The sequence below is a fragment of the Pan paniscus genome, chromosome 13 (assembly GCF_029289425.2).
Source record: "Pan paniscus chromosome 13, NHGRI_mPanPan1-v2.0_pri, whole genome shotgun sequence".
Classification (NCBI taxonomy): Eukaryota; Metazoa; Chordata; class Mammalia; order Primates; family Hominidae; genus Pan; species Pan paniscus.
Genome location: NC_073262.2, coordinates 118,880,092 through 118,905,377, shown reverse-complemented (window position 1 = coordinate 118,905,377; position 25,286 = coordinate 118,880,092). Strand labels below are relative to the sequence as shown.

Here is a 25,286-nt window from a genome sequence, read left to right as displayed (position 1 = left end):
ATAGTGTTGATATACATTCAGCAAATTAATAAGCTGCTTTTCTTCTCTCTCCCCACATCTCATTCTCTCGTCTACTGAACTGGTAATCTCTAGCATATAAATTAAGAGGCATGCAAGGTGATGTAGAAAGCAAGAAAAAAAAAATTAAAAACAAAAAAGCCTGTGCACTCTCAGCACCTGTTAGTGAGAAAATAGACTGTGTTTCTCTGAAAAGAATGATCTGGGGGCAGGCTGGGCATGGTGGCTCACACCTGTAATCCCAGCACTTTGGGAGGCCGAGGTGGGCGGATCATGAGGTCAGGAGATCGAGACCATCCTGGCTAACGCAGCGAAACCCTGTCTCTACTAAAAAATACAAAAAAATTAGCCACGCATGGTGGCGGGTGCCTGTAGTCCCAGCTACTTGGGAGGCTGAGGCAAGAGAATGCTGTGAACCCGGGAGGTGGAGCTTGCAATGAGCCGAGATCGTGCCACTGCACTCCAGCCTGGGCAACAGAGCAAAGACTCCATCTCAAAATAAATAAATAAATAAATAAAAGAATCATCTGGGGGCCTAGAACACCACCCTCACTAGCTCTGCATTTTCATTGTTCCCTCCATTTCTCTGTGTATATCATAATCAAGTCTAAGGGTCTTCCTTTCCAGCCATGCCCACCTAGAGCCCCCTCCTTACAATGAACTGTGATCATTTGGTGTGACAGAGATTTCCTCTGCATCAAAAGTTCAATGTGAAATTCAGAAACCTGCAAAATGCTCATTGTACCACAGGTTGGAAAGCCCTGGCTTAAATCCTAAATCAGAGGTGAGCTGTTGGAGCAGCAGACAGAAGAGGGGTGGGAATGGGATAAGGGCATCCAAGCAACTGCTAACTGGCCACTCTCTCCCCTGCAGTGGCAGGCCATCTCTCTGACGGTCATTGAGAAGGTTCAGGTTGCAGCCGCCATCCTGGGCTCCCTCTTCCTCATCGCCAGTATTTCTTGGCTCATCTGGTCAACTTTCAGCCCCTCGGCAAGATGGCAGCGCCAAGACCTTCTCTTCCAGATCTGCTACGGGATGTATGGCTTCATGGACGTGGTGTGCATAGGTGGGTCTGGGGGTTTGTCTCCATGGGAAGTGGGGAACCATGTGCTCGTGGGATGGACAGATCCCTCAGGATCCCCCACTGTGGGAGGCTGAAGCAGATATGGCCCCAGGCTTGAGAACTGGGAGCTCAGGAGAGGCCAGAGGCTTGGATTCAAGGGGTGGTTGGGAAGGGGGAGGAGGCAGGGAAAAGAAGGAAGATCTAGATCTTTCCCAAACAAACCTGTCTTGCACAGTTGAAGATAAAGATGAGGCCTGCCTCTAGGAGGATTTGGGAAAAATTGTTAGTCTATGTACTTCAAGCAGGATGTGCATGGCCTCCTCTCCACTGTGCACCCTATACTGCCAAGCATGACAAGGGATGCCTGCCCATTTCATTCCATTCTCTTCACAGCAAACTGCCTAGAGACAGCCATGGTTGAATCTGCCCCCACTCCCTGCCTTATTCCAGCTTTCTCTAAGCCTGTTTCAATGCTCTGAGTTTCTCTAGTCCAGTGGTTTTCCAGCTTTGTGTAGTACTGGGGCCTCACACACAGCTCCAGGCTCTCCCATCCCACCAGGGAGTGGAAAAGGAATGCCGCACAGAGAGGCTTCAAATCCTCACTCCTGTTTCATCATGGCTTCTGTTCTTTTATCTATTTACATGTGTTTCTGTTCCAGATAAGGTTTCGTTTAAAAGGTTTCAGTGTTTTAGAAAAAAAAAAATTGGAACCTACTGCTTTAGATCCTGCTCCTTCCCTGACCCCGTCCCCAAGTTTATATTCTTCCTTTCTTCCACCATGTAGTTTGGGTGGTTGAGGGCTGGGTCTTTCCCCTCCCTCCCCCAACAGATGATTGTGGCTGTTGACTCTGAAGATATGGTCCAAGCAGCTAAGGAGGTGGGGAGGCGCTGGTCAGACATCCCACCCTAGAACTCTCAGGTTATCCCCTTAATCACAGTCCTGGGAGCATTAGAGTTCCACAGTTATCCTCTCCAGGTGTTATTAGTATGTATATTGTATTAAATATGCTACACTTCTCTGTTTGGCAGAAAAATATCTATTAGCTAGAATTTGGCTGGGATGATGTTTGTGTGAATTTCTTTGGAGTTATTTAATATTAGGGATCAGAAAAGCCTGGAGACTTACATACTGGTTGCAGCAGCCAGAGACCAGGGATGCTGGAACTTGTAAACTTCTCTAAGCCATCTTGCTGTCTCTCCACGTTAGCTAAACCAATATTTCAACTCCAAGTTCAAGAGTCTTTTAATTATAGCACCTAGTCAGTGAGAGAAGCAGATAGCCCAGGTTTGGAAGACTATGAACAGGGAACAATTTGACATTGATGCATTCTCATTTCTTTCCCCCTCCCACCAAACTCCCTTCCTACTCCTGCTGAGCCCTGGATTATTGATGCCAAAAGCCAGGTGTGTCTCCATATGGAGGTTTACAGCAGCTCTGGCATGGAAGGGGGAAACAGTGGAGGGGCCCCTCTAGCTGCCCTTCATTCTCCTTCAGGCAGGCTTTAGATCAGTCTCTGATGTGTCCTATAAGACATGCTTTCCTGTCACATGATGTATTAGTCAGCTAGTCAGCATTGGCTACAGTAACAAACAATTCCACAAATCGCAGTGCCTTACAACAAACATTGATTTCCCATTCAGGGGTTTGGGAGATGGCTTTGGTTCTGCTGAGGTTGGCTGGGCTTAACTTCTGGTTGTGCATTGGGTTCAGGCCTGCTCTGAGTGTCTCCTCATGCTGGGACCCAGGCTAACGGAGCAGGGACTACTGGGTGTGCTATTTTCCTAGATGAATGCAGGAGAACAAGGGGGCTTGGTGGAAACTTGCAATGCATCTCAAAACGCCTGCTCAGAACTAGTGCACTCTCCCTTCTGCCCACAGCCTATTGGCTAACACAAGTAGTCAGTAAGCCCAACATCAATAGAGTAACAGGGCAGGGAGATAAGTTCCTTCCCTGGAGGGAGCATGGACAAAAGAGAGGAGCATAAATGCCCGCTACCACCAATGGCTCTACAGATTTGAAGACCGAATTGAATATAGAAGAGACCACCATGTCATCGACCAGTCTGGCTTGCTTGCTTTGCAGCTGAGAGAACTGAGGCTCAGAGAGAGGAAATAATCTGCTCAAGGTTCTTATCTGGGATTAAAAGCGAGGTCTCCTGACTCACAACCCAGTGCTGATTCCATTAGCTGTCTTGCACCAGATAGCAGGAGTCCCATGGTGTGACCTATGGAAAACCTACAGATGCCACCTGTGACTTTGAGTGCACCTGGGCCCACTCACAAGGGGGCTGTCATGCATAGGTCTGTTCCTCATGGCTCTGAGCCTCCCAGCCCTCCCGCTCAGCCTGGCCTGGTGCTCTGGTCTCTCCTTCTCATGGTGTTTCTCTCTGAGTAGGGCTCTGTGCCATCTCTCCTCCTCCTCCTGTTTCTTGGCTTTTTTCTAGCTGCCTGCCTTTTCCCTGGCACACTTCTATCTCTCTAATTCTTTTTCTTATACGCATGTGGCACTCAGTCCTTCAGTTTATTGGGAGAAGCAGAGTGGGCTGAATATTGAGAGTTTTCATTGTTTTCCTTTCTTCGGAAAACATAACAGCCCAAGATGCAAAAGCACACCATAATTTATCCATTCTGTGCTGACAAGCCAGTGACTGCTTGGAGACAGCTATGGGATGGGAGAGGGAATGCAGAGGGACCCTACTTGCTTTCAGTGTCATCCAAAAGTGGTGAGATCTATTGACATTTAGACCATCTCACCTTTAAGGAGTTCAGACAGCTCTATCATTGTATTGATTATAATAAGAACCTATACCATTTCAGAGCATGACTGTGGGGCCAAGGATTCGTCTTCCCATTTTTCAGATTGTGAAATTCTGAAACAGAAGCATTTGTCTTAGGCTGACTCCCACAGCAGAGTAGAACTCTCAGTTCAGGGTTTTCGTAGGAGAGGCTGTCCACAGGGGAAAATGCTAGGAGAAGAAATAAAAAGGAGTAATATGTGATCTTGCAAGAGAGTGGGAGGTGCAAGGCAATGGTGGGAATCCACAAACAGGTTCTTGGGGTTGCAATGATGGGGATTTTACTGATGGTAAAATGATGATAACCAGTAGTGATGACAGTGGTTTGAGGGTGAAATTCAACTTCTCCTTCTGTGCAGTATTCTGTCCAGTAGAGGGAAAACGCATCACACTGCACAATTTGGTGCAAAAATATCCGCTTTTTAAGGGCTCTCTGGAGGGAGAATCGGGTAAAGCCTGCAATGCCTGCCAGGGATATCTTTATTTTTAGGCTCAACTAGACATTCTGACTCATGGGGACTTCCAGAGAGCACACTTGGCATTAGATTCACTCAGGGCAATGTAGGACAGGAACCACAGCCTCTGGGATGGCAAGTCGGGCTTACCTCTGCAGGGAGTCCTCACCGCACTCCACATCCTAGTCCCCGGCTATTCTCTTGGCTCCCAAACAGTACCTCAGGAGCAAGAAGATGAGACCCACAACCATGGGTATAGGGTCCACCTGAGCATCATTTCCAGGATTCCCGCAGAAGTCATATTCTGTTCAGGTCACTGTGCTCGGGGAAGCCCAAAGCCACAGGCTCCCAGCAGGCATCCCCAATAAAGCACCCATCAACCAGGGGTTGCCCCCAACTCAAGTGATGCTGTAACACCACCGACACTCCAACTTCATCAAATTTCCAGAATGCCAACCCAGGGTGCAGTTTGCTTTGAGAGAAGGAGAAAATGTCCCCATCACCCCTCTCCCACCACCTCCTGCCTCCACCCATGAACCTGGACCTCTGGCCACCCAAACCGGATTTACTGAACCAATGAGAGACAGAGAAGCTAGAACAGGGAACAGAGACCTGGCTGGGACTGCCAGAAGGAGGCTCAGCGTGGTCTTCTTGCTGCACGAAGGCAGAAACAAAGGCAGGAGCCACGGGAGGCATCTATCTTACATCTGAGGCATTCTACAGTTTCAAAACCTGATAGGTTAGTTTGCTTCCATGAAAAAGGGGGAAGGTTCCCTTCCAGAAGTCCTGAGAGAGTGGAAGAAGATAATGTGAATGGGAAGAGGAAGAAAAGGCTCCCTGGCAGAGAGTGGGTGGAAGGGATTTCAGCAGAGGGGCATCTTCTCAAGAAATGCTGGTTGAGGAAAACATTGACAAAAAAGCATCAATATCCATAAGCCCAAGCTCCTCGGATGGGTGGAGCAATTCAGCACCTGAGATAAAAATGTTATCATCAGGAGAAAAGAAAATGAGTCTAGCCCTGTGTTGGCTCAAAAAGCCAAGTAAGAGAAGAGGAACAAAACCATCTGCTGCGATGAGTCTCTAGACTTTCTTTATATTTCAGATACCAAGGACAATTTGTTTATTCCCTAAGACTGTTAAATGGCCACAGATAGTAAAGAATACGAGTAAACATAAAATGGATGGTTTTAACAAATCGTTAACAATGTGTTTACCTTTCCTTTTGGAGCGGTGTGCTGAGGGACAGCTCATGAAAGTGGGAGGGACTCCAAGGAGAAACTTCACGAAAGCCAACTGCAGCTCTGCAGATATGCCCTGCCAGGAACCCAGGAGGATGCTGTGCAGGACACTGCCTGCTTGCTGCCCATGGAGCTGCTTCAACCCCATCCACAGCTGTATCCATCCAACTGGCTCTTAGCAGTCAATGAGAAGACTCCAGAGCAGTGACTCTCAGAGAATGGCTCAGTGCTTACCAAAGGATTTTGCCTGAAATGACTGCCAGGAAAGTCTGAGCTCCCTATTTGATACAGCACAGCTCCAGAGTTGAGGATGATGTCTTTAGACTTGGTTATACCAGAGGGTTGTACAATTACTGACACAAGCTGCCTCGACAGACAAAGCATCTCTTAGCTTAGGGTCCTAACTTTCTAGACTAATGCATGCCACTGTGAAAGCCAAACATATGTTGCTTTGGATGGAACAAACTGTGACATCCCTGCAAGAACAGAGAGAAACCGATTAGCCCCAAAAGATAAGCAGGATAAGCATTAGGATGCATATTTAACAGGTGAGGAAAGGCTTAAAGCAACTGTGCTCCAAGTCACACAGCTAAGAAAATGGTGGAGCAGAGGATTGGACCAAGAACTTCTGGCTGTAATTCCAGGGCTCTTTCTACTATCTATTTCTTCTCTGATTGCTCTGTAAAATTGCAAATGCAGAGCTTGGTTGGGGAGGCAGGTTGGGGGGAAATTAGTCCAGTAATATTTTGACCCTCATGATAACTGCTGGTAACAATCAGAAATTCAGTGAGCCCCAGCTGCTCCTGTCCTATATTCAGGGTTTGGGAGGTCAGCCATTGTTGCATCTCCTTTTTGATTGTGCTATTTTGACATCAATTGAGAGAGAAGCCTGAGAAATTGAGATGAAATTTTATGGTTTATCTCCCTATAAGACACTCTGGTGAAAGGTTCTTCAGGTGAGAGAAGCTAAATCTAGTTAACATGAACTTGGGGAATCCATTTATTCATTAATTTAAAAATATTTATTCAGGCCAGACACAGTAGCTCATACCTGTAATCTTGGCACTTTGGGAGGCCAAACTGGGAGGATTGCTTGATACAGCCTAGGCAACATAGGGTGTTTTTTTAGAGATCTCTAAGCCTCCCAAAATGCTGGGATTACAGGCATTAGCCACCATGTCTGGCCTACCAGAGATCTCTAAAAAAAAAAAAAAAAAATTAGCCAGGTGTGGTGGTGTGCACCTGTAGTCCCAGCTACTTGGGAGGCTTAGATAGGAGGATCGCTTGAGCACAGGAGGCCAAGGCTGCAGTGAGTTATGATGGTGCCACTGTACTCCAGTCTGGGTGACACAGTAAGACCATGTCTCAAAAAAAAAAAAGAAAGAAATATTCAGAGGAACCTGGGTATATACACTCAAATGAGAGAGTCACCTGCTTTCAAGAATCTTTCTTCTTGTTGGGGAGGGAGACAAGGTAATCACTGAACCCCATATAATAAGAGCTGGGACTGAGATCTGAACATAAGAATGAGTGTGAGCCCAGGAAAGAGGAACTTGAGTCAGAGCGGGTCATATCCATTCCTTCAGTAGCTTTTGTTGGCTGCCTTGTTTTGTTCCCAAAACTAGAGAACATTCACAAAAAGATGAATAAGACACAATTCCTTGCCCTCAAGGAGCTCATAGTCTACAGATAAGTCACAATCCAGGATGGGCTGTACATGGTACAGAGGAAGGTAGAGCAGAGCAGAGAGCAATTGACTCTCTTGGGGGAGTCCAGGAAGGCTTATTGAAGGAAGAAACCCTATCCTTGAGCTAGTTTCCAAAGACAAATCAAAGTTCATCCAGAAGAGGGGGAAAGAGTATTTCAGGCAAAGGAACTAGCATTGTATGGAGGTGCAGAGACATGAGTGAGCCAGGTATGCTTAGGAAATATTGGTGAGTCTGTATGGCTCAATGCAAATAGTCAGGCTGGGAGGTGGGTGATGGGCAAGGGGCTTGGAGCAGTTGGCCATGCCAAATCCCACAGAGTCATGGGTCATATGCTAAGCCACTCAGATTTGACCCCACTGGTGGTGGGGAGGCATTGATAAAATTTCGAATGGGGAAATATGATCAGATTTGCATTTTAAATTGAACTCTAGTTCAAATGGGGAAATGTGAACAGATGTGCATTTTAAATTGAACTCTAGCAACTATGGAGAGAATGGGTCAGAGGGGGACAGAATAGGGAAGGGAAGGACTTCATTGGAAAATGCTTGTAATAGGCTAAGCAAGAAATAGAGATGCAACACAGTGGCAGTAGGGAAGAAGTGTAGGGATGACCTTGAGAGGTACTTAGGATGTAGATTTGATAGGGTTGTTTGGGTCCCTCTCAGGAGAGTGAGAGTCCCAGAGTGTGGCTTGAGTGGGGAATGGGCACCATTGTGGAGCCTGAGAATGGGATGGGCAATGGATAGAACAAAGGACAACAAAAGGGTATGCCCTTGGCAAAGGCATCAGAACAAAAGGACTACCTTAAGCCTAAAATGCAGGCAGAGAGGCAAGAGCCTCTCTAAGCCAAGAGTTTGTCGTAGAAGATAAACAAGACACATGGAGTACATTATGGAATACAAGGAGGAGAAGGCAATACTAAGAAGAGGTTTCTTTGTCAGGGTAGAAAGAGGGAGAGGCCTTTTATAGCACACAGGTGGTCCCCTCCTGTGACATAGAGGAAGATGTTGAGGGCATTGGTCCTGTTCTGACAAGGGTTGGTGACTGATGGGGTTGGGGCTGGTGATAAAAGAGGGTTAAAAATCTCTGGTAGGCCAGACATGGTGGCTAATGCCTATAATCCCAGCATTTTGGGAGGCTAAGGCAGGAGGATCACTTGAAACAAGGAGTTCAAGACCAGCCTAGGCAACATAGTGAGTCCTCATCTCTACAAAAATTTAAAAAATTAGCCAGTCATGGTGGTGCACACCTGCAGTCCCAGTTACTCAGGAGGCTGAGACAGGAGGATCACTTCAGCTCAGGAGTTTGAGGTTATAGTGAGCTATGATTATGCCACTGCACTCCAGCCTGGGTGACAAAGTGAAACCTGTCTCAAAAAAAAAAAAAAATTCTGGTGGATGCCTAGGTTTCTGTAGGCAATTGGATAATGAGGCTTGAAGACAGATTTGGAAGTGAACAGTAAAAGGTGTTTGAAGCTGTGGGTTTTGATGAGAAAATGCAGTGCTCAGAGAGTATGTGGCTGAGGACAGAGGACTAGGGGACACTAACCAAGTAAGGGAGAGTTGAAGATAGAGAATGAGAAAACAATAGGAAGGACTGAGTCACAAAGGCCAGAGTGGTGGGTTTCCCAAGTGGCAGCTGTACTACAGAATGGCCCAGGGCTCAGCTTCTTACTAACCTTGTGACCTTGAGGAACTGGCACTTCTCTCTGCTTCCCTTTCCTTGTCTACGAAATAGGATAATAACACCATCATCAGAGGGTGGTTCAGAGGTTTGAGCACTGTGGCAAATGTAAAGGAGTGTGTCCTTGTAATCATCAGGGACCAGGTAGGAAGCGCTTGATCAGGGTGGATTCCCCTAAGAGGGAACACTCAAGAAAGGTTTGCCGAAACTGTTATAATCAGAATGCAGCCGCAGCCTAGATATAGAGATTGCCTGAACCTGTGTCCTCACGTCATTAAAAGTCTGCTCTTATTTGGAGTAGTGCTTTTTCTTGAAGGTTCTTGGTTCCCTCACCCATGTCGCCTCAATGAGAAGATCTGATTATATCTAATGTCCTCGTTCCACCTGCCTCCTCTTCTGTCATCTCTAATGACGCTGTCCTCTGCTGCAGAGAAGCTGACAGAGCCTCCCAGCAAACAAATGGGGTATTCTCTGCTCCAGTGGGTCAAGTTATTAGGATTTAACAAGAGCAAATTAATTAAGGGCTTTGGCACCAAAAAAACATTCTTTTAACTCCACAGATGTAAGAGATTGGACATCAAATAGTCAACTCTGCAAAAATGAGGCTCTCTTCTTCATCATGTTTGTTTTTAACTTGTGATTGATATGGGGTCAGGGGAAGGAAGGAAAGGAATGTTCCTGAGATTATTTCCAAAGCTTTAAAACAGTAGAATATGGTAATCAGCAAAATTATAGAAAGTTTTGTTTTTTTTTAAGCTTCCTCTGTGTGTGGTCCCCTGAGGTTCTTTTCAGTGATTTAAAGATGCCTGGCCCCTGTCCTCTGAGATGAAGGAATTTAAATCTCATTTTATAGCAAATAGGCAGAGGATGGGGGCAGAAGGATTGTACAAACATTTTTCTTTCAAACCTAATTTTAACCCACGTTAACTACAAAACATACATATGCCACAAAAATTCCTTCCTCTCCTCCTAGCTAGAAATGACTCTACCTGTAAAACCTTTTAATTTCTTGATTAGGAAACTTGGAACATTTGTTGGAGGCAGCCTAGTGCAGTACAAGAAACTAGGAAGCAGATCTAGGTCTGAAGACCAGAATAGCTACTATATTAGTCCATTTTCACACTGCTATAAAGGACTTCCCTGATACTAGGTAATTTATAAAGGAAAGAGATTTAATTGACTCAGTTCCACATGGCTTGGGAGGCCCCAGGAAACTTACAATCATGGCAGAAGTGGAAGGAGGCACCTTCTTCACAAGGCAGCAGGAGAGAGAAGAATGAAGGAGGAACTTCCAAACACAGATCTTGTGAGAATTCACTCACTATCACAAGAACAGCATGGGGGAAACCGCCTCCATGATCTAATCACCTCCCTCCCTTGACATGTAGGGATTATAGGTCCCTTTCTTGATACACGGGGATTACAATTCAAGATGAGACTTGGGTGGGAACACACAGCCAAACCATATCGGCTACTAATCACCTCTATGGCCTTGGACAAGTTACTCCCTCTCTCTACAATTAGTTCCTCATCTATAAATGAGAGGGGTGAAACCAACAACCTCCAGGTTCCTTCCAGGTCTGACATCCCAGGATTTTGATGTCACCTCCACACTGAGATGCCAGGGCTTGCAAAGGCTGACACTTGTGGCCGTGGGGCATCCCCAGCAATATTGGGCTGGGCCACAAAACTGACATGAGAAGCAGCAGCTGTAGAAACTGGCGAGATGATGCCCATCCACGTTCTGTTACTTGCATGTAGCTTATCTGGTTTTCTAGATTCCGTGTTAACTCCTTCCCACCCACCCGGGGCCTCCTGTGACGGCCACCAATCTCCACAGCCAAGTGGCTAGTTGCTTAGAGATGAAGATGACTGATTTAGAAGCAGATGCACTGTCCTTTTCCAAAGAGACCCCTCGAGAGGCATTTCATTTATCCCAGTTGTTCTGACAAAGCTCAACGTATTTTAGGAATATTTCTTGGGAACTCTCTTTGGCACAGAACAGATTCAGGAGTGGCCTGTCTGTTGGCAGTGGGTTTGTGACTAGAAATAGCCCCAATTTGATAAATAAGGTGGAAGCTCAAGCCAGCTAATACATTTTGGGGACAATATGAAACACGCCATCAAGCCACAAACTTCTTGTGTGGTCCCTAACCTAGAGCTGTAGGTATGTTAGTTAGGGTAACTTTAGCAGATAGAAAAAAATAAGCCCCTATGTGTCAGTGGTTTAACCCAATAGAAGTTCCTGAGCTGTAGGAGATTCTCTTCCACACAACAATTTGGAGTCCCAAACTCCTTCCATCTCTGGGCTCCACAGACCCCTTGGGCTGCTGAGTCTTTTGCCTCCAGCTAATAGAAAATTAAAGACAGCATGAATAAGTCGTCTTCTGCCCCAGCCTTGCACACATTTTCTCTCAATACCCATTTCCTTTTTCTTTGTTTTTATTTTTATTGGGCAAACCTCATTCTATAAAATCAAATGGAATGAGTGTTCCCTAGACCCATTTCTTAAATGCTGGCCTGGCTTGTGGTCACATTCAGTACTAGTCACCTGGTCTCACCTTGGTGCAAAAAGCTAGAAAATGTAACTTCTCAGTGGCAACTTTATACCAAGGAAAGGGAGTGTGGATTTTAGTGGACCGTTAGCCATCTCTGTCACAGAAGGCCAACCCCATTGAGCAATTTCCAGAAATGTTCTGAACTGGGATAGCCCAATAGGAGTAAATACCCTATTTCCAAAGGGCAATCCTTGGGATTTTAAAAGACAAAACTCTGATTCGATATAGAAAGGTGTTGGCATGTTTACTTAAATAAACTACTTTTGTAACTTTATGGTAACTTTATAATAAGCTTTGTAATTTTATAATAGCTCATGTGACGTGTAGCCTGGCCATACCTGTGTCCAGTATAAAGCTGCACCCTGGAGAATACTGGGCAGGCAGTGATGTTGTCAACCTGGCCTTTCCCAGCAGTACCCCCTGAACTCACCCAAAATAGCTGGTTATATTCATTTCTTTCAACCGTTGCCTGATATATGCTTTGGTCCAGGTTCTTAACAGGGCTGGGCGCTGGAGGAGTGGAATCTGGAAGATGGGTGGTTGGCAATGGTAGGGCTTCAGAGTGAGACACTACTAAGCCTCACCCCATAGCTGTCTGACAGTGGGGAATTCTGCAGGGAAGGAGAGTGCCTCTCTGTGGTTGGAGAGGAGGCACCAGTATGAGAATCATTTGGTCTCTAGAGTGCTTTTTACCTCTGGTATGTCATTCATCTATAAACAATGACTTGACTGAGGGCTGGGGAGTCAGGAGATGAAAGAGCAGGTACTTGTGTTGGGGACAAGGTTGCCAATGAAGAAGGAGGAAGAGAGATGAGTGGGCTTTTCTTGTGTCCTGTAATCTCCCCCACGATAATCAATATCATGTGGCATTGAGTGTTACATGTGTCCCAGGCACAGTACCAAGTATTGGCACGCAGGACTCATTACTTTATTTAATCTCAAAACAACCCTATGAGGAAGGGTTTACTGATGAGAAAACTGAGTCTCAGAGAGAGGAAGTCCCTTACCTAAAGCCGCAAGGTGAGTAAGTGGCAAACACTCTGAAAGCTTAATATTAATACATACTCACTGGTAAGTTAACTCTTAGTTGTGGGGCACAGAGGCCTTTGGGTCTAGGAGAGGAAGTATTTATTTCTTCCGTTTCTTCCCATTTCCATGTCTATGACATCTGGAAGTAGATTACTTTTTAAATAATAAGTTTTGTGATCAAAATTTAGAACCTTCTGTGAGGAATAAAAACCATGTCCTAGCCTAGCAGTCCACACACAGGCAGCATCAGCCTCACCTGAGGTTTCTTAGGAATGCATATTCTCAGGCCTCAGCCCAGAGCTACTAAGCCAGTAGGCCTCCAAGATTGCAGCCTGGGAATCTGTCTTAACAAGCTCTTTGGGTGATTCTGATGCACAGTAGAGTGTGAAAGGCAGCTGGGCTCAGGGGCTCATGCCTGTAATCCCAGGGGTTTGGGAGGCTGAGGCAAGAGGATCGCTTGAGTTCAGGAGTTGAGATCAGTCTGCAACATGGCAAAACCCTGTGTCTATAAAAAATGCAGAAATTAGCCGGGCATGGTGGTGTGTGCCTGAAGTCCCAGCTACTTGGGAGGCTGAGGCGGGAGAATCGCTTGAACCAGGAGGTCGAGGCTGTAGTGAGCCATGATCGCACCACTGCACTCCAGCCTGGGCAACAGAGAGAGACCCTGTCAAAAAGAAAAAGTGTGAAAAGCACTGTTCTAGAGTGTCAGTAACTTTTATATCACTTAACCCAGGCCATTAGCAGGACATGGAGTGGGGGTGGGATTCTGATGACCCGTGGAGCTTGCAGCTTTATGAGGAAGAGGAGCCCCGGAAGGTGGAGAGACATTGGAAAGACAAAGGAGACAATTCTTCTAGAACTGGATTTCCCACAAATACAGCCCAGGGTTGGGTACATTGTATGTGACCACTAGAACACCATTAAATTAAGTATTTAAAAACCAGAAAGGACTTAATCAAAACTTGTTGGGTTTCTGATGTTACTATGCCCCCTCATTTCCCATTTTCTCCTCTTGTGACTTTTCTGCCTCTGTTCACCAGCAGCCTTTCTTCCCAATCGAATCCAGTTTATTTCTCTATCCACTGCCACTTCCCATCCCCCTTCCCTTTTTCCCACCTCTTCAACCTTGGCCGCGTCACCTGCTCCTATCAGATGAGCCCCAGTCATCTTCCCCTGTTTCTTCGGTATGCTGCCACCCAAGAAATCAATAAGAAATTTGTAGAGCAGGGAGCAGAGGAAGGGCTGTGAAGAGTGGATTTGAATGAGGTAGTTTGTGCTTTTCCCTTTTTTCCCAAACAAGCATTATCTAGAAAAACAGGTCCACCTTCTTCACCTTCAGCCAACTATCCATTAAAATGGTTTAACTACTTCCTGAACACTAGACAGTTAGATAATTGGAAGGCAGCATTCACACCAGGAATTTAAGTCACACTCTTCAATCAGGACGAAATTGTCTGATCAAGAAGCTAATTGAGAATCAAATGTAATGTCCCTTACTGGAAAGAGTGAATTTGGGGCTTCAGAAGATCCCACTTCTCTCTCTCCACACCCCATCTCTTCCACTGTACCATTACACTCCTTGTGCTGTGTTAGCTGCCGGAGATTAACCAGACCTGGCTCTGTCCTCGAGGGGCTTACAGTCTGGAGAAAAGAACATACCAATGTTCAAACAAGGTTTGTGGGATAAATGGACAGATGAATGGCTTCAGTGCCAAGGGTGCATAGGTACACATTCAAAAGATTGGCAGAGATGATGGGAGTTGGTACAACTGGGAGAGGGTGAGAGAGTGGGACAGAAAAGAAGTCTCTTTGTTCAGCATCTGTCAGGCCAGAGCAGAGGGTCCACCAGTGATCTTCAGGAGATTTAGTACAAGGACAATTTGAGTGTCTGTTTTCTTTCCCCTCCAGAGAGATGGTCCTTCCCTTCATTAGATCCTCAAAGGGGTGTGATCCAAACAAAGGGCTAGAAACCCCTGAGACTACCTCTTTTTCGATGAACCTTGAAGACTCGTTGAGCGAGGCATGATTTCAGACACAGTTTGAACACTGGAGGAGAAAGTGGCCTTGTGGGTGGCTCTGGTCTCCGAGAATTGCAACCTGTTGGAGACTGAAGAGGCTCTGAGGTTTTGCACCAGGAGGCTGGGGTGACTCATTACTGTTTGCTCCAAGCCGGCTGCTCCCCTGGATCCTCAGTAGCTGTGGGATGAAGCCCACTGTGTGATCATCTCATCCACCATCACAGGGCCCAGCTCCTGGCAGCCTTACTCTCTGCACCAGCATCCCTTTCCTGCTCAGCTCATCCCTACATCTGAGCCCATCTTCCCAGCCCTTCACTGTGCCCCCCTGCACTTCATGGTCCATCATTAGCAATCTCCTCTCTGTGTGTTCCCTCCATCTTTCCTACCTGAAGCATGGCTGTGTCCTGAGAACACCGTTTCCCTCACACTGGTGGCGGCTGTTCTTTCCCCCATACACTGTGTCTTGTGGGGTCTGGAGGTGGGGCCCATGTCCTTCTTGATTTCCATTACCACTCGCAACTACTTGTCTTCCTTCATGCTTCAGAAGTCTCAGCCCCTTCGAAGTCTTTCCTTCTCTTTCTTTCTTTCTTTCTTTCTTTCTTTCTTTCTTTCTTTCTTTCTTTCTTCTCTCTCTCTTTCTCTTTCTCTCTCTCTCTCTCTTTCTCTTTCTTTCTCTCTCTTTCTCTCTTTCTTTCTCTTTCTTTCTCTCTCTCTCTCTCTCTCTCTTTCTTTCTCTTTCAGGCAGAGTCCTGATTTTGTCACCCAGGCTGGAGTGCAGTGGCATGATCTCAGCTCACTGCAACCTTCACCTCCTGGGTTCAAGCAATTTTCCTGTCTCAGCCTCCTGAATAGTTGGGATTACAGGCGTGTGTCACCATAGCTGACTAATTTTTGAATTTTTAGTAGAGATGGGGTTTCACCATGTTGGCCTGGCTGGTCTTGAATTCCTGACCTCAGGTGATCCACCTGCCGCGGCCTCCCAAAGTGCTGGGATTTCAGGCATGAGCCACTGCACCTAGCCAAAGTGCATCTTTCTTTACCACCCATTTTCCCTTCTGGATGCTGTTGGATGCTGGCCGCCTACTCAGTCCTCAGATACCCTCACACACCTGCTCATACACTCCCCCCACTCCTGTCCTCAGCACTACATAGATCAGTGCTTGGCAGAGATGGGCCTGTCCCCCGGAGGCATTTGGAAATATCTGGGGTTTGTTCATTTGTTTGTCTGTTTCCTAATGTAGTTGTACCGTAGCATTTTCACTGAAATGTATATTGTTTTGTTATAAAAGATTTCCCTTTATTATTTTTATTTTATATTCTCTGTTAGGGCATTATATTAATTTAAAAGACAGAGTAGCTATGAATTTCATTTCAGGATGGGAATGATGATGTTAAAATATATTTGTTATAAAAAGGGGATGTTTGGTGTGATAGCATTGAGGATGGCTGATGCAGATAGTCTTTCCAATTCCCTGCTCCAAAGATCTTTGCCTCCAGCACACTCCAGCCCCAATCAAATAGTCACATCCTAGATTCATAATTGCTAGTAACCACACCACCTCCAAAATCTGGATTTAAACATCCCACTCTCCGACCATCACCCCCCATTCACTGACTCCAATAATCCTCTAACCTCATAAAGACTTGGCCTTGAATCTCTCACTTTCCACTTTTCATTATTCCTTATACCTTTCGTATTCTCATCCCCAGCCTGGGCTCCATGGTCCAGCATGATAATCACTCTCTTGCAAGTACGTATAATTCTCATGTCTGTTTGCCCAGGGAAACCGTTTACCCTGATTAAGCCCAGGTTTCTTCTTCTTCCACATGTGCACCTGAGCAAGCAGTTTGAAGGGGTGGAGAAAAATCACACAACCAGTAACTAGATTCACTTCAGATTTATGGCTACCAATCTCAAGTGGATACTTAACACAGTGAGCTAATTCTACCACATCTCCCTTGTAAATTCACACTCCTACTTTCCGAGATAATTATTTCCCACCTTCTCCTCTCTCCACAAATCTTTAACACTTCCTCTCTTATCTCTTCTATCTTAGCTGATGACTTCATGGGAAAAAAAATATATGTGTACTTGGATGAGAACTACCTGATTTTCTTGCTGTCATTTCTATCATTCTCCCTCCTTCTGTGCCCAAGGAACTGGTGGTCATTTCCCATTTTACTCAAGCTGACCTCTTGATAACATTGTAAAGAGTCACTGCACTCTTTCTGAATCTTTCCCTAGGCTTTTGGGTCTCCACACTTGCTGGTCTTGCTTCTACCCCATTGGTTGCTTCTTTTGAGCCTCATTCATTGGCCCTATCTCCACCAAAGCCTCCACCAAGCCTCTAAACACCTGAAGTCCAGGGCTCTGTCTTTGGCCTTCTTCTCTCCCCTAAGAGGTCTCAGCCATTTCCAAGTCTTCAAGTTCTACCTCTACAATGATGGCTTCTATCTCCAGGCCAGACCTCTCCCTAAGCTTCAGACTCATATGTCCAGTTGCCCATCTGACCCTTCTAGTTAGATTCCTATCAGACACCTTAAACTAACCATGACCAAAATGTAGCTAGTAATCTCTCTGATAGGCTTGAATCATGGGCCCCAAAGACATCCAGGTCCTAATCCCTGAACCTGACAATGTTACCTTATATGGAAAAGGACTTTGCCAATGTGATTAATTTAAGGATCTTGAAATGGGGACAGTATCCTGGATTATTCAGGTGGGCCCTAAATGTAGCCACAAGTGTTCTTACAAGAAGGAGAGGGAGATCTGATGACAGAAGAGTAGTAGGAGAGGTGAGAACAGAAGAAAGAGGCTGGAGTGATGCAAGAACGAGGCAGAAATTGCAATTTCTAGAAGCTGAAAAAAGGCAAGGAGACAGATTCTTCCCCCTCAAAGCCTCCAGAAAGAACCAGAAGGTGCCCTGCTGACACTTTCACGTCAGCCCAGTGGGACTGATTTTAGACTTCTGATCTCCAGAACTGTAAGAGAAACATGCATCCCATTTTAAGCTACCAGATGTGTGGTATTTTGTCACTGCAGCAATAGGAAATGAATCCGGTCACCGCAGCCACCACACAAATCCATAGCCTGCCTCTGGTGCCCTCCACTTCTCAGGAAATGGCTTCCCATTCATGCAGCTGCTGAGGCCAAGAGCTTCGAAGTTGACCAGATCTTTCTCTTCACTCCCACCCTGCGAATCAGCAAGTCTTCAGCTCTACTTCCAGCACACAGCCTGACTCCAGCAGTTTCTCACTGCTCCACCACCATGACCCTAGTCAATGCTATCACCATTTCCAACCCACATGACATCACTGCTTCCTGCTTGGCTTTCCACTCATTCTCTTGGCCCTCTTCACAGGTGCCACAGGTGGCTTTATGAAGGGTGAATCAGATCACATCATTCCCCCTACTGAAACCGTCAATGGCTTCCCATTATACTCAGGATAGAATGCAAATCCCTAGCCATGGCCTATAAGACCCTACCATCCATTGGCCTCTGCTCAACTTACCTCCCTCCACTTCCTCACTGCTGCACTGTATTGGTCACACTGACCTTCTCTCTGACCTTGTTCATTCCATTCCCAGCTCCTGGCCTTTGCACTTGGAGTTCCTTCCACCGAAGTGCTCTCTCTCCAGATCTTTGCATGGATCTCTCCTGTTCATCACTTAAGTCTCAACTCAGATATGATCTCCTCCAAAAGGCCTTTCCCACCACCCTTGCTAAAACAGGATCTCAATGCCTGCAGCCAGTGGATATTTAACCCCAGTTATCTTCCTTAAGGCAATTGTCAGCACCTGAAATTGTCACTTTGGTTTGTTTGTCTATTGTGTGTCTCCATGAAGATGTAAGCTCTCAGAGGGTGTCCTGCCGACTGCAGTATCCCCAGTGCTTGGCACACAATAGGCACACAATGATTATTTATTTGCCTTGCTGCCTGGTGTAACTTGTTTCCAACTCTATCACTGCCTCTGGCAGATATAACTGCATCAAAGGGCTGTTTGTATCTCAGTAGTACTGGGGTATCCATGCAAAGAGTTAACCAGTGGGATTTCTAGCAACCTTTAGCAGGTGTGGAGAAACCATGGGTTTTCTTTTGTGGTGCTTTAAAAGCACACAATTCATTCAACATCTGCTAAGGACTGGGTGCCATGGATACATAATAGAGGGAGGAAGAGATATTTATATTATGCCTTAGTGGATGAATTTGGATTTTGTCAAGGCAGGAAGGGGGTGGGGTGGAGTAGAAGTGGGCGAAGGCACTGCCTGAAGGTGCTCAACTATTTCATGGACTCGGCCTGGTGGCCCCTCCACCTTCTGCCTACTGGAACTCGCTGAGCCTGGGAATCTAGGGATGGTCCTCTCATGGCTCAGCACTGGAGCCATTGCCCATACCTTGCATAGATTCAGAGAGACTGTGGTCTCCTGGCCGTGACCCACTTCCTCTCATTTGGCCTCTGTTTCTCCTCTCCCTGCTGCCTCAGGTCTCATCATCCATGAAGGACCCTCGGTGTACCGCATCTTTAAACGGTGGCAGGCTGTCAACCAGCAGTGGAAAGTGCTGAACTATGACAAGACAAAAGACCTGGAGGATCAAAAGGCAGGAGGCAGGACCAACCCCCGGACCTCCTCATCCACCCAGGCCAATATCCCCTCCTCGGAAGAGGAGACCGCAGGCACCCCTGCCCCTGAGCAGGGCCCTGCCCAGGCTGCCGGCCACCCCTCAGGCCCTCTGTCCCATCACCACTGTGCTTATACCATCCTGCACATCCTGAGTCACTTGAGACCTCATGAACAGCGAAGTCCCCCAGGCAGCAGCCGAGAGCTGGTCATGAGAGTCACGACAGTGTGAGAGCAGAGGCCTGGGAGGAAGGCCATGACCACCACTGAGGGCCCAGAGCAGGGTGGGGAGGTGCAGTGGCACCCCCGGAGCCAACAGAGGGAGCAGGCAGAGGGTGGGGGGCCTGGCGGGAGCCCTGGGGTAGGGTCAGAGCGGGAGTGAGGCTGGTGCAGGAGCAGTTCTGCTATTTCCAATCAGTCAATGCCACTCTCCACAACAACAATGAAAACCAACACCAACTCAACAACAAAGTGCAATACAGGCTGAACCTGGCCCAACAGAAAAACCCTGCCCCAATGCACCTGCAGGCAAGGTACCCGAAGAAGCAGAGGCTGAGGGCAGGCAAAGCCTGTGTGACTGTGGCAGTGCCGGAGGCCAAGGGGGCCAAGAGGAAAAGCATCTGTGGTCTGCTCTGCTCTCGCCCTGCTTGGTTTTGTTTCTCCTGGGGCTGTGTTCTGCAGGCAGCCAGGAAAGGGGGAGGCACGGGTGAGCTGGCAGGGACACACTGCCTTTGGGGCTCCTGGGCTCATTTGGATGGGCAAGATTCACTGACAAATGGCTGTGGGGATGGTGGGGTGGATGGTCAGGGAGGGATGCTCAGGGAGGGATATGCTGGTGTGAGCAGCCAGAGGGAGAGGTGTGTCTCCTTCCTGAAGGAACTTCCAAATGGAACTCCCAATTTCAGGTGGGCTAAAAGAGGGCTTAGGTTTGGAAAAGGGTGTCCTTCTGTGCCCTTGTTAATTTATTTTATAGTGATTTGGTTCAAAGATGTTTACAGGACACACACACACACACACACACACACACACACCCCTAGAGAAAAGTACAGATTTCCAGTGGATATTTCAAGCACAGTTCTGCTGCTGTGGCTTCAGCTTTGGAAGCTGTCAATCCCGGAGCAACTTTCCCAACTACCCAACCCCACCATGGCCAGGACATGTGCAATGCCAGCCCCTTCTTGTCTTGGCACATGCACAGACCCAGTCCCCTCACGGTAGGGCACCCCTGACCTAGGGGCTTCCAAGAGAGCAGCTGCAGTGGTTGGGAGGAGCTTGACCAGTGTGCCCCAAGGAGTGGAGTAGAGCCCAATCTAAGTATTCCTTGCTGCTTGGAACCCTCCCTGTTTGGAACCCTCCCAAAGAGGCAGTCAGGCTGATGCTCAGTGCTTTGTGCTCCCTGCTCCTTCCAGTGCAGCCAGGTGGGCCCAAGGGTGCCTGGCAGGGAGCACTACCCCTGGACCCCTCCTGCTCACTCAGGGGACCCTGCCAGGGAAGGCCACTGGGTGTTCACCTGCAAAGTTTCTGGTTGTCACTGCACAATGGTCGCGTCATCCATGGGTATTAAAAGGACACTGTCAAGTACTTTTTTAAACTAGTTTTTAGGGTTTTTTAAAACTCTCTGTTGTTTGTAATATTCTCTTAAAAGCTTGAAAATAAAACTTCTTTCCCTACCATTAGTGTCCCTTTCCATATGCGAGTTTTTCTTCCTCTTCCCTATCCTCCCTCTGTGGTGTAAACGGCCTTCTTTCTCCCTGTGTCTGCTCCATCCCTTGGAGCATTCTCCAAGGGATAGATTCTCCCCTATCACAAGAAATCAGGCACATTTTCTTTTCTCCTCTGAGGGCACGGACGGGGCAGGGCAGGCAGGGATGTTCCCTTCTGTGTGCCTGTGTGTGAATCTGCAGTAAACTCCTGGCCTCTTCTTGGCATCCTAGCAGACAGAGTCCTTCAGACCCCAGGCTCTCCCAAGGATTCTGCCCAGGCATCCTAGAAGCAGAGACCTTGGGTGCTGGGGGCAGTTTGGAGAGCTCCACTTCATCTGGTCATTTCACAGAGGCTGGGAAAGCCACACACAGGAGAGGAGTGTTAGGACCTCATTGCCCTGACAGTGTCCTTTGACTATCAGAGGACAGCACCCACGTTAAGACCTCATGAGAGGGCTTGGACATATTATGAGGCAGCAGACAAGATCTTTTTTTCCCTTCAACTTAATCTGGCCCTCCCACACTGGGGCTGGCTGTGGGTCAGGCAATGACATCAGTGGGGTGTGCATAGGCTTAGAAAGGTTCCTCCCTGATGAAGCTCAAAATCCAGAGAGTTAAGAAAGACACACTTGGAGAGAGACTGAAGGACACATACAAGGAAAACATACAAACAAATGAAAACCAATCACACTGTGCAAATAAACCATGTAGAGGAAGCATGTTTATTTTTCAATATGGTCTAGGAACAGGCCTTTCAGTTTAAATAAACATTTATGGAGGCTATAGATGTGTTATATGGACTATCTGTTTTCAAAAAAGTATTACAGAGTGGGTTGCAGTGGCACATGCTTTAGTCCTAGCTACTTGGGAGGCTGAGGCAGGAAAATCACTTGAGCCCAGGAGTTTGAGGCCAGCCTGGGCAACATAGCAAGACCCCAATTCTAAAAAGAAAAAAAGGCTGGGCACAGTGGCTCACGCCCGTAATCCCAGCACTTTGGGAGGCCAAGGCAGGTGGCTTGCTTGAGGCGAGGAGTTCGAGACCAGCCTGGCCAATGTGGTGAAACGCCATCTCTACTGAAAATACAAAGTTAGCCAGGCATGGTGGCACACACCTGTAATCCCAGCTACTTGGGAGGCTGAGGCAGAAGAATCACTTGAACCCAGGAGGTGGAGGTTACAGTGAACAGAGATTGCACCACTGCACTCCAGACTGGGTGACAGAACAAGATTCGGTCTCAAAAAAAAAGAAAAGAAAAAAAGGTATTATAATACAACAAAATATGCATATCATCAAAACTATAGTGGCCATGATGTTGTTTTTCTTTGGTGGTTCACAGGGCTCTTTAGACTCTTGCAGCCATTGAAGGTCATCATTTGAATATGTTGCACTGAAGAAGAAGAGGCAATTAATAATAAACTCTTGTAGGATGCTGGAGTTTATTGGATCTTGATAATGCAAGCTCCAAGAGAACAAAGACCTCATCTGCCTTGTTTACTGCTGTATTTTCAGGACCCACAGCAGTACCTGGCACACAGTAGGTTCTCAATGAATATTTTTGAATGAGTAAGACACTCTTGGAAGAGTGCAAGAGTACCTTCAGCATCTAGGAGACACGCCTCCTCTTCTTTCAACTTATGCTCTAACACACAAGGTCAATCACAGAGTAGAAAAGAAAGGTCAAGTTCTGACTTCTCCACCCAACAGGATGGTAATTTCCCAGTGCCTTGGGGAGTTGAATTTATGGGTACAGAAATGAATGAATTGGGGTTTTATATTTTATATGCATCTCTGGGAAGCAAGGTAAAAGTACACACTGATGACCAGAGATCACTGCCCTCTTTCAGATGTGCAGATCATCTTTCATACCATGAGGCAAATGTCTATATTTCCTGTGGAGTTATTTAATGCAGAGTAATGAAAAGTAGCGCAGAGTTCACTAGCACATCATCTGCAAGTATGACCCATGTATGGGGCAATATACTAGCTAACATCTGAAGTCTTACTATGTGCAAGGCACCAAATGGAATGCTTTATATGTATTAATTCACTTAACAGTCCAACAACCTGATGAAACAGATACCATTCTTATCTTCATTTTGCAGATGCGGACACTGAGGCCAAGAGGTTAAGTAACTTGCCTATAGTCACCAGCCAGTATCCCATCCCCAGCAATCTGGCTTGCTTATTTATTTATTTATTTATTTTTGAGACAGAGTTTCACTCTTGTTGCCCAGGCTGGAGTGCAATGGCACAATCTTGGCTCACTGCAACCTCTGCCTCTTGGGTTCAAGTGATTCTCCAGTCTCAGCCTCCCAAGTAGCTGGGATTACAGGCACCCACCACCATGCCCGACTAATTTTTGTATTTTTAGTACAGACGGGGTTTCGCCATGTTGGCCAGGCTAGTCTCGAACTCCTGACCTCAGGTGATATGCCCACCTCGGCCTCCCAAAGTGCTGAGATTACAGGCGTGAGCCACCGCGCCTGGCCAGCAATCTGGCTTTCAGCATAACCACTCTGTCACATTTCCTCAAGACAACCAGCCAATTTAAGGAAAATCTGGATCAGGTCAACCAGGGAGGTTAGAATGTGAGAGATCTACAGGAAAGCTTTGGAGATTGGGGTAAATACAAATAAATGATTTACGTCCCCTACAGAAAAAAAAAAGGTGAGTTTACATGACAATTCTTGCTGTTATCCAGATAATATCATGGTTGAATGAAGCCTATATAATAGCGGGTTGGTTATATTTGAGAACAATGGAATTCTGAAAGGGCAACAGGAATAGTTCAATCATATTTTTACGGGGAAAGAGCCAAGATTCATATAGGTTCACAGAGGCCTCTCCTCCCAATTAAAAAATAAAAATAAAAAATTATCCTCTTTGGATATTAGACTTTTGGCACTGGTTCCAAATGAGTGGTGCAGAGTGGCAGGTTGGGGGTTCTAGTCACAGTCCACAGCATTTAGGAGAACCCCACGAATATGAGGTCTTGTCCCTACCTCTCAGGAAAATCAGGTGTCACCATCTTAGAACATAGAAGCTCCAAAATCATAGAATTGTTTTAGTCTCTATGAGATAACTGTTATTTCTTTGTTTTGCCTGTGAGATCCGGATGTATGGCAGAGGGTAGGGGCATGGTTTGATAGGACCATAACCAATTTCTAAGGATAATTGTGTGTTCATAAGCAGAATTTCTTGTATTGTGGAGGTGAGAGGGCAGCGGGGGTGGGAGGAAAAACGCATATTGTATTGTTCCTCACTACCTTTCCTCAAATTATCCTGCCACAGCATTGATGCAGTAGTCCCAAAACCTTCTCCCCACACTTTCTCACCCCCCTTATTGGTAGAATAGAATATGGGAACTAGGCAATCCTTGGGGTGCTGTGGACAGTAGAGTGAAACTCCGGAATGACTCCAAGTATGAGAAACTGGCCTCGTCCAGGGTCTGGGCTGCCTTGGCTGGTGGCCAGTGGGCTAGCTCAGTACCTACTTATCCCACCATGGGCCCCCATCATGGGTCCTCCCTCCTCCCACATCTACTCCTCACACAGCCCATCACAGCACCGAGAATCCACTGGCTTTCTTCCTGCCCAAGCCAACCAGTTGAGGACTGCAGCATTCAATATCCTCCTGGCTCCCAACCACAGTTGGTTGAGGTGAGTCCCTCTTCTTTAAGTGTGTTACCCATAACATGTACCAAAACATCTCCCCATAGTGCTCAGGTCCAGCCCACGGGCTCAGTAGATGTTTAGGGAGGAGGAGGAGCCATGGCTCAGGAGGGTTTAGGGTTATGGATGAAAAGAGAAGCAGGCTCACCCGGTGCCCATGCCGTCATAACTTTCGAGAAGGAAAAGTCCTAAACACAGCAACCTCAGTGCCCTTGGCATTGGCCAAAGTCTGGCGCTCTGCCATTTTCTGAAGCCCAGCCCAGCAAGGAAAGCACCGTGCCAGATGCAGTTGCCACCTTGGCATAGAACACCTCCAAGGTGCCCATGGGTCTGAGGGGCCCTCTCCCACAGAGAGGGGACAATCCACTAAATGAAAAAGTAGAATGCTTGGGCTCTGCATCTAATAATACAGAGGTGGATTTATTTTATTTTATTATTTATTAATTATTTCTCCAAGGTGGTTGGGTTTTTCCAACCCCATAAGTTGGAAACTACTGCTATTCCCATTTTTCAGGGGAGGAAACTGAGGCCTGAAAGGTTAAGCACGATGCCCAAGGTCATACAGCTATAGACGGTGGCACGGGACTCTGTACCTCAGCTGTCTGAGGCCATACATTGGGCTGCTAACCTCTGCGTTATACTGCCTCTCAGCAAAGTGGAAATGCATTTAAAAGGTTTATCTGATTCAAGAGGCAAAGAAGGAAGAGAATGAGGCCCCCATC

General features: G+C 46.7%; 1 protein-coding gene across 1 annotated transcript in view; it reads left to right on the top strand.

Moving 5' to 3' along the window:
- Window positions 1–20,862, top strand: part of MARCHF4 (membrane associated ring-CH-type finger 4) — a 114,243-nt gene extending 93,381 nt beyond the window's left edge. Inside the window, exons 3-4 of the mRNA XM_003818586.6 lie at window positions 892–1,084; window positions 19,054–20,862. Coding sequence (XP_003818634.1) covers window positions 892–1,084; window positions 19,054–19,421 — 561 coding nt within the window. The 3' untranslated portion in view covers window positions 19,422–20,862. The remainder of the gene's footprint in view (window positions 1–891; window positions 1,085–19,053) is intronic.
- Window positions 20,863–25,286: the final 4,424 nt, after the last annotated feature.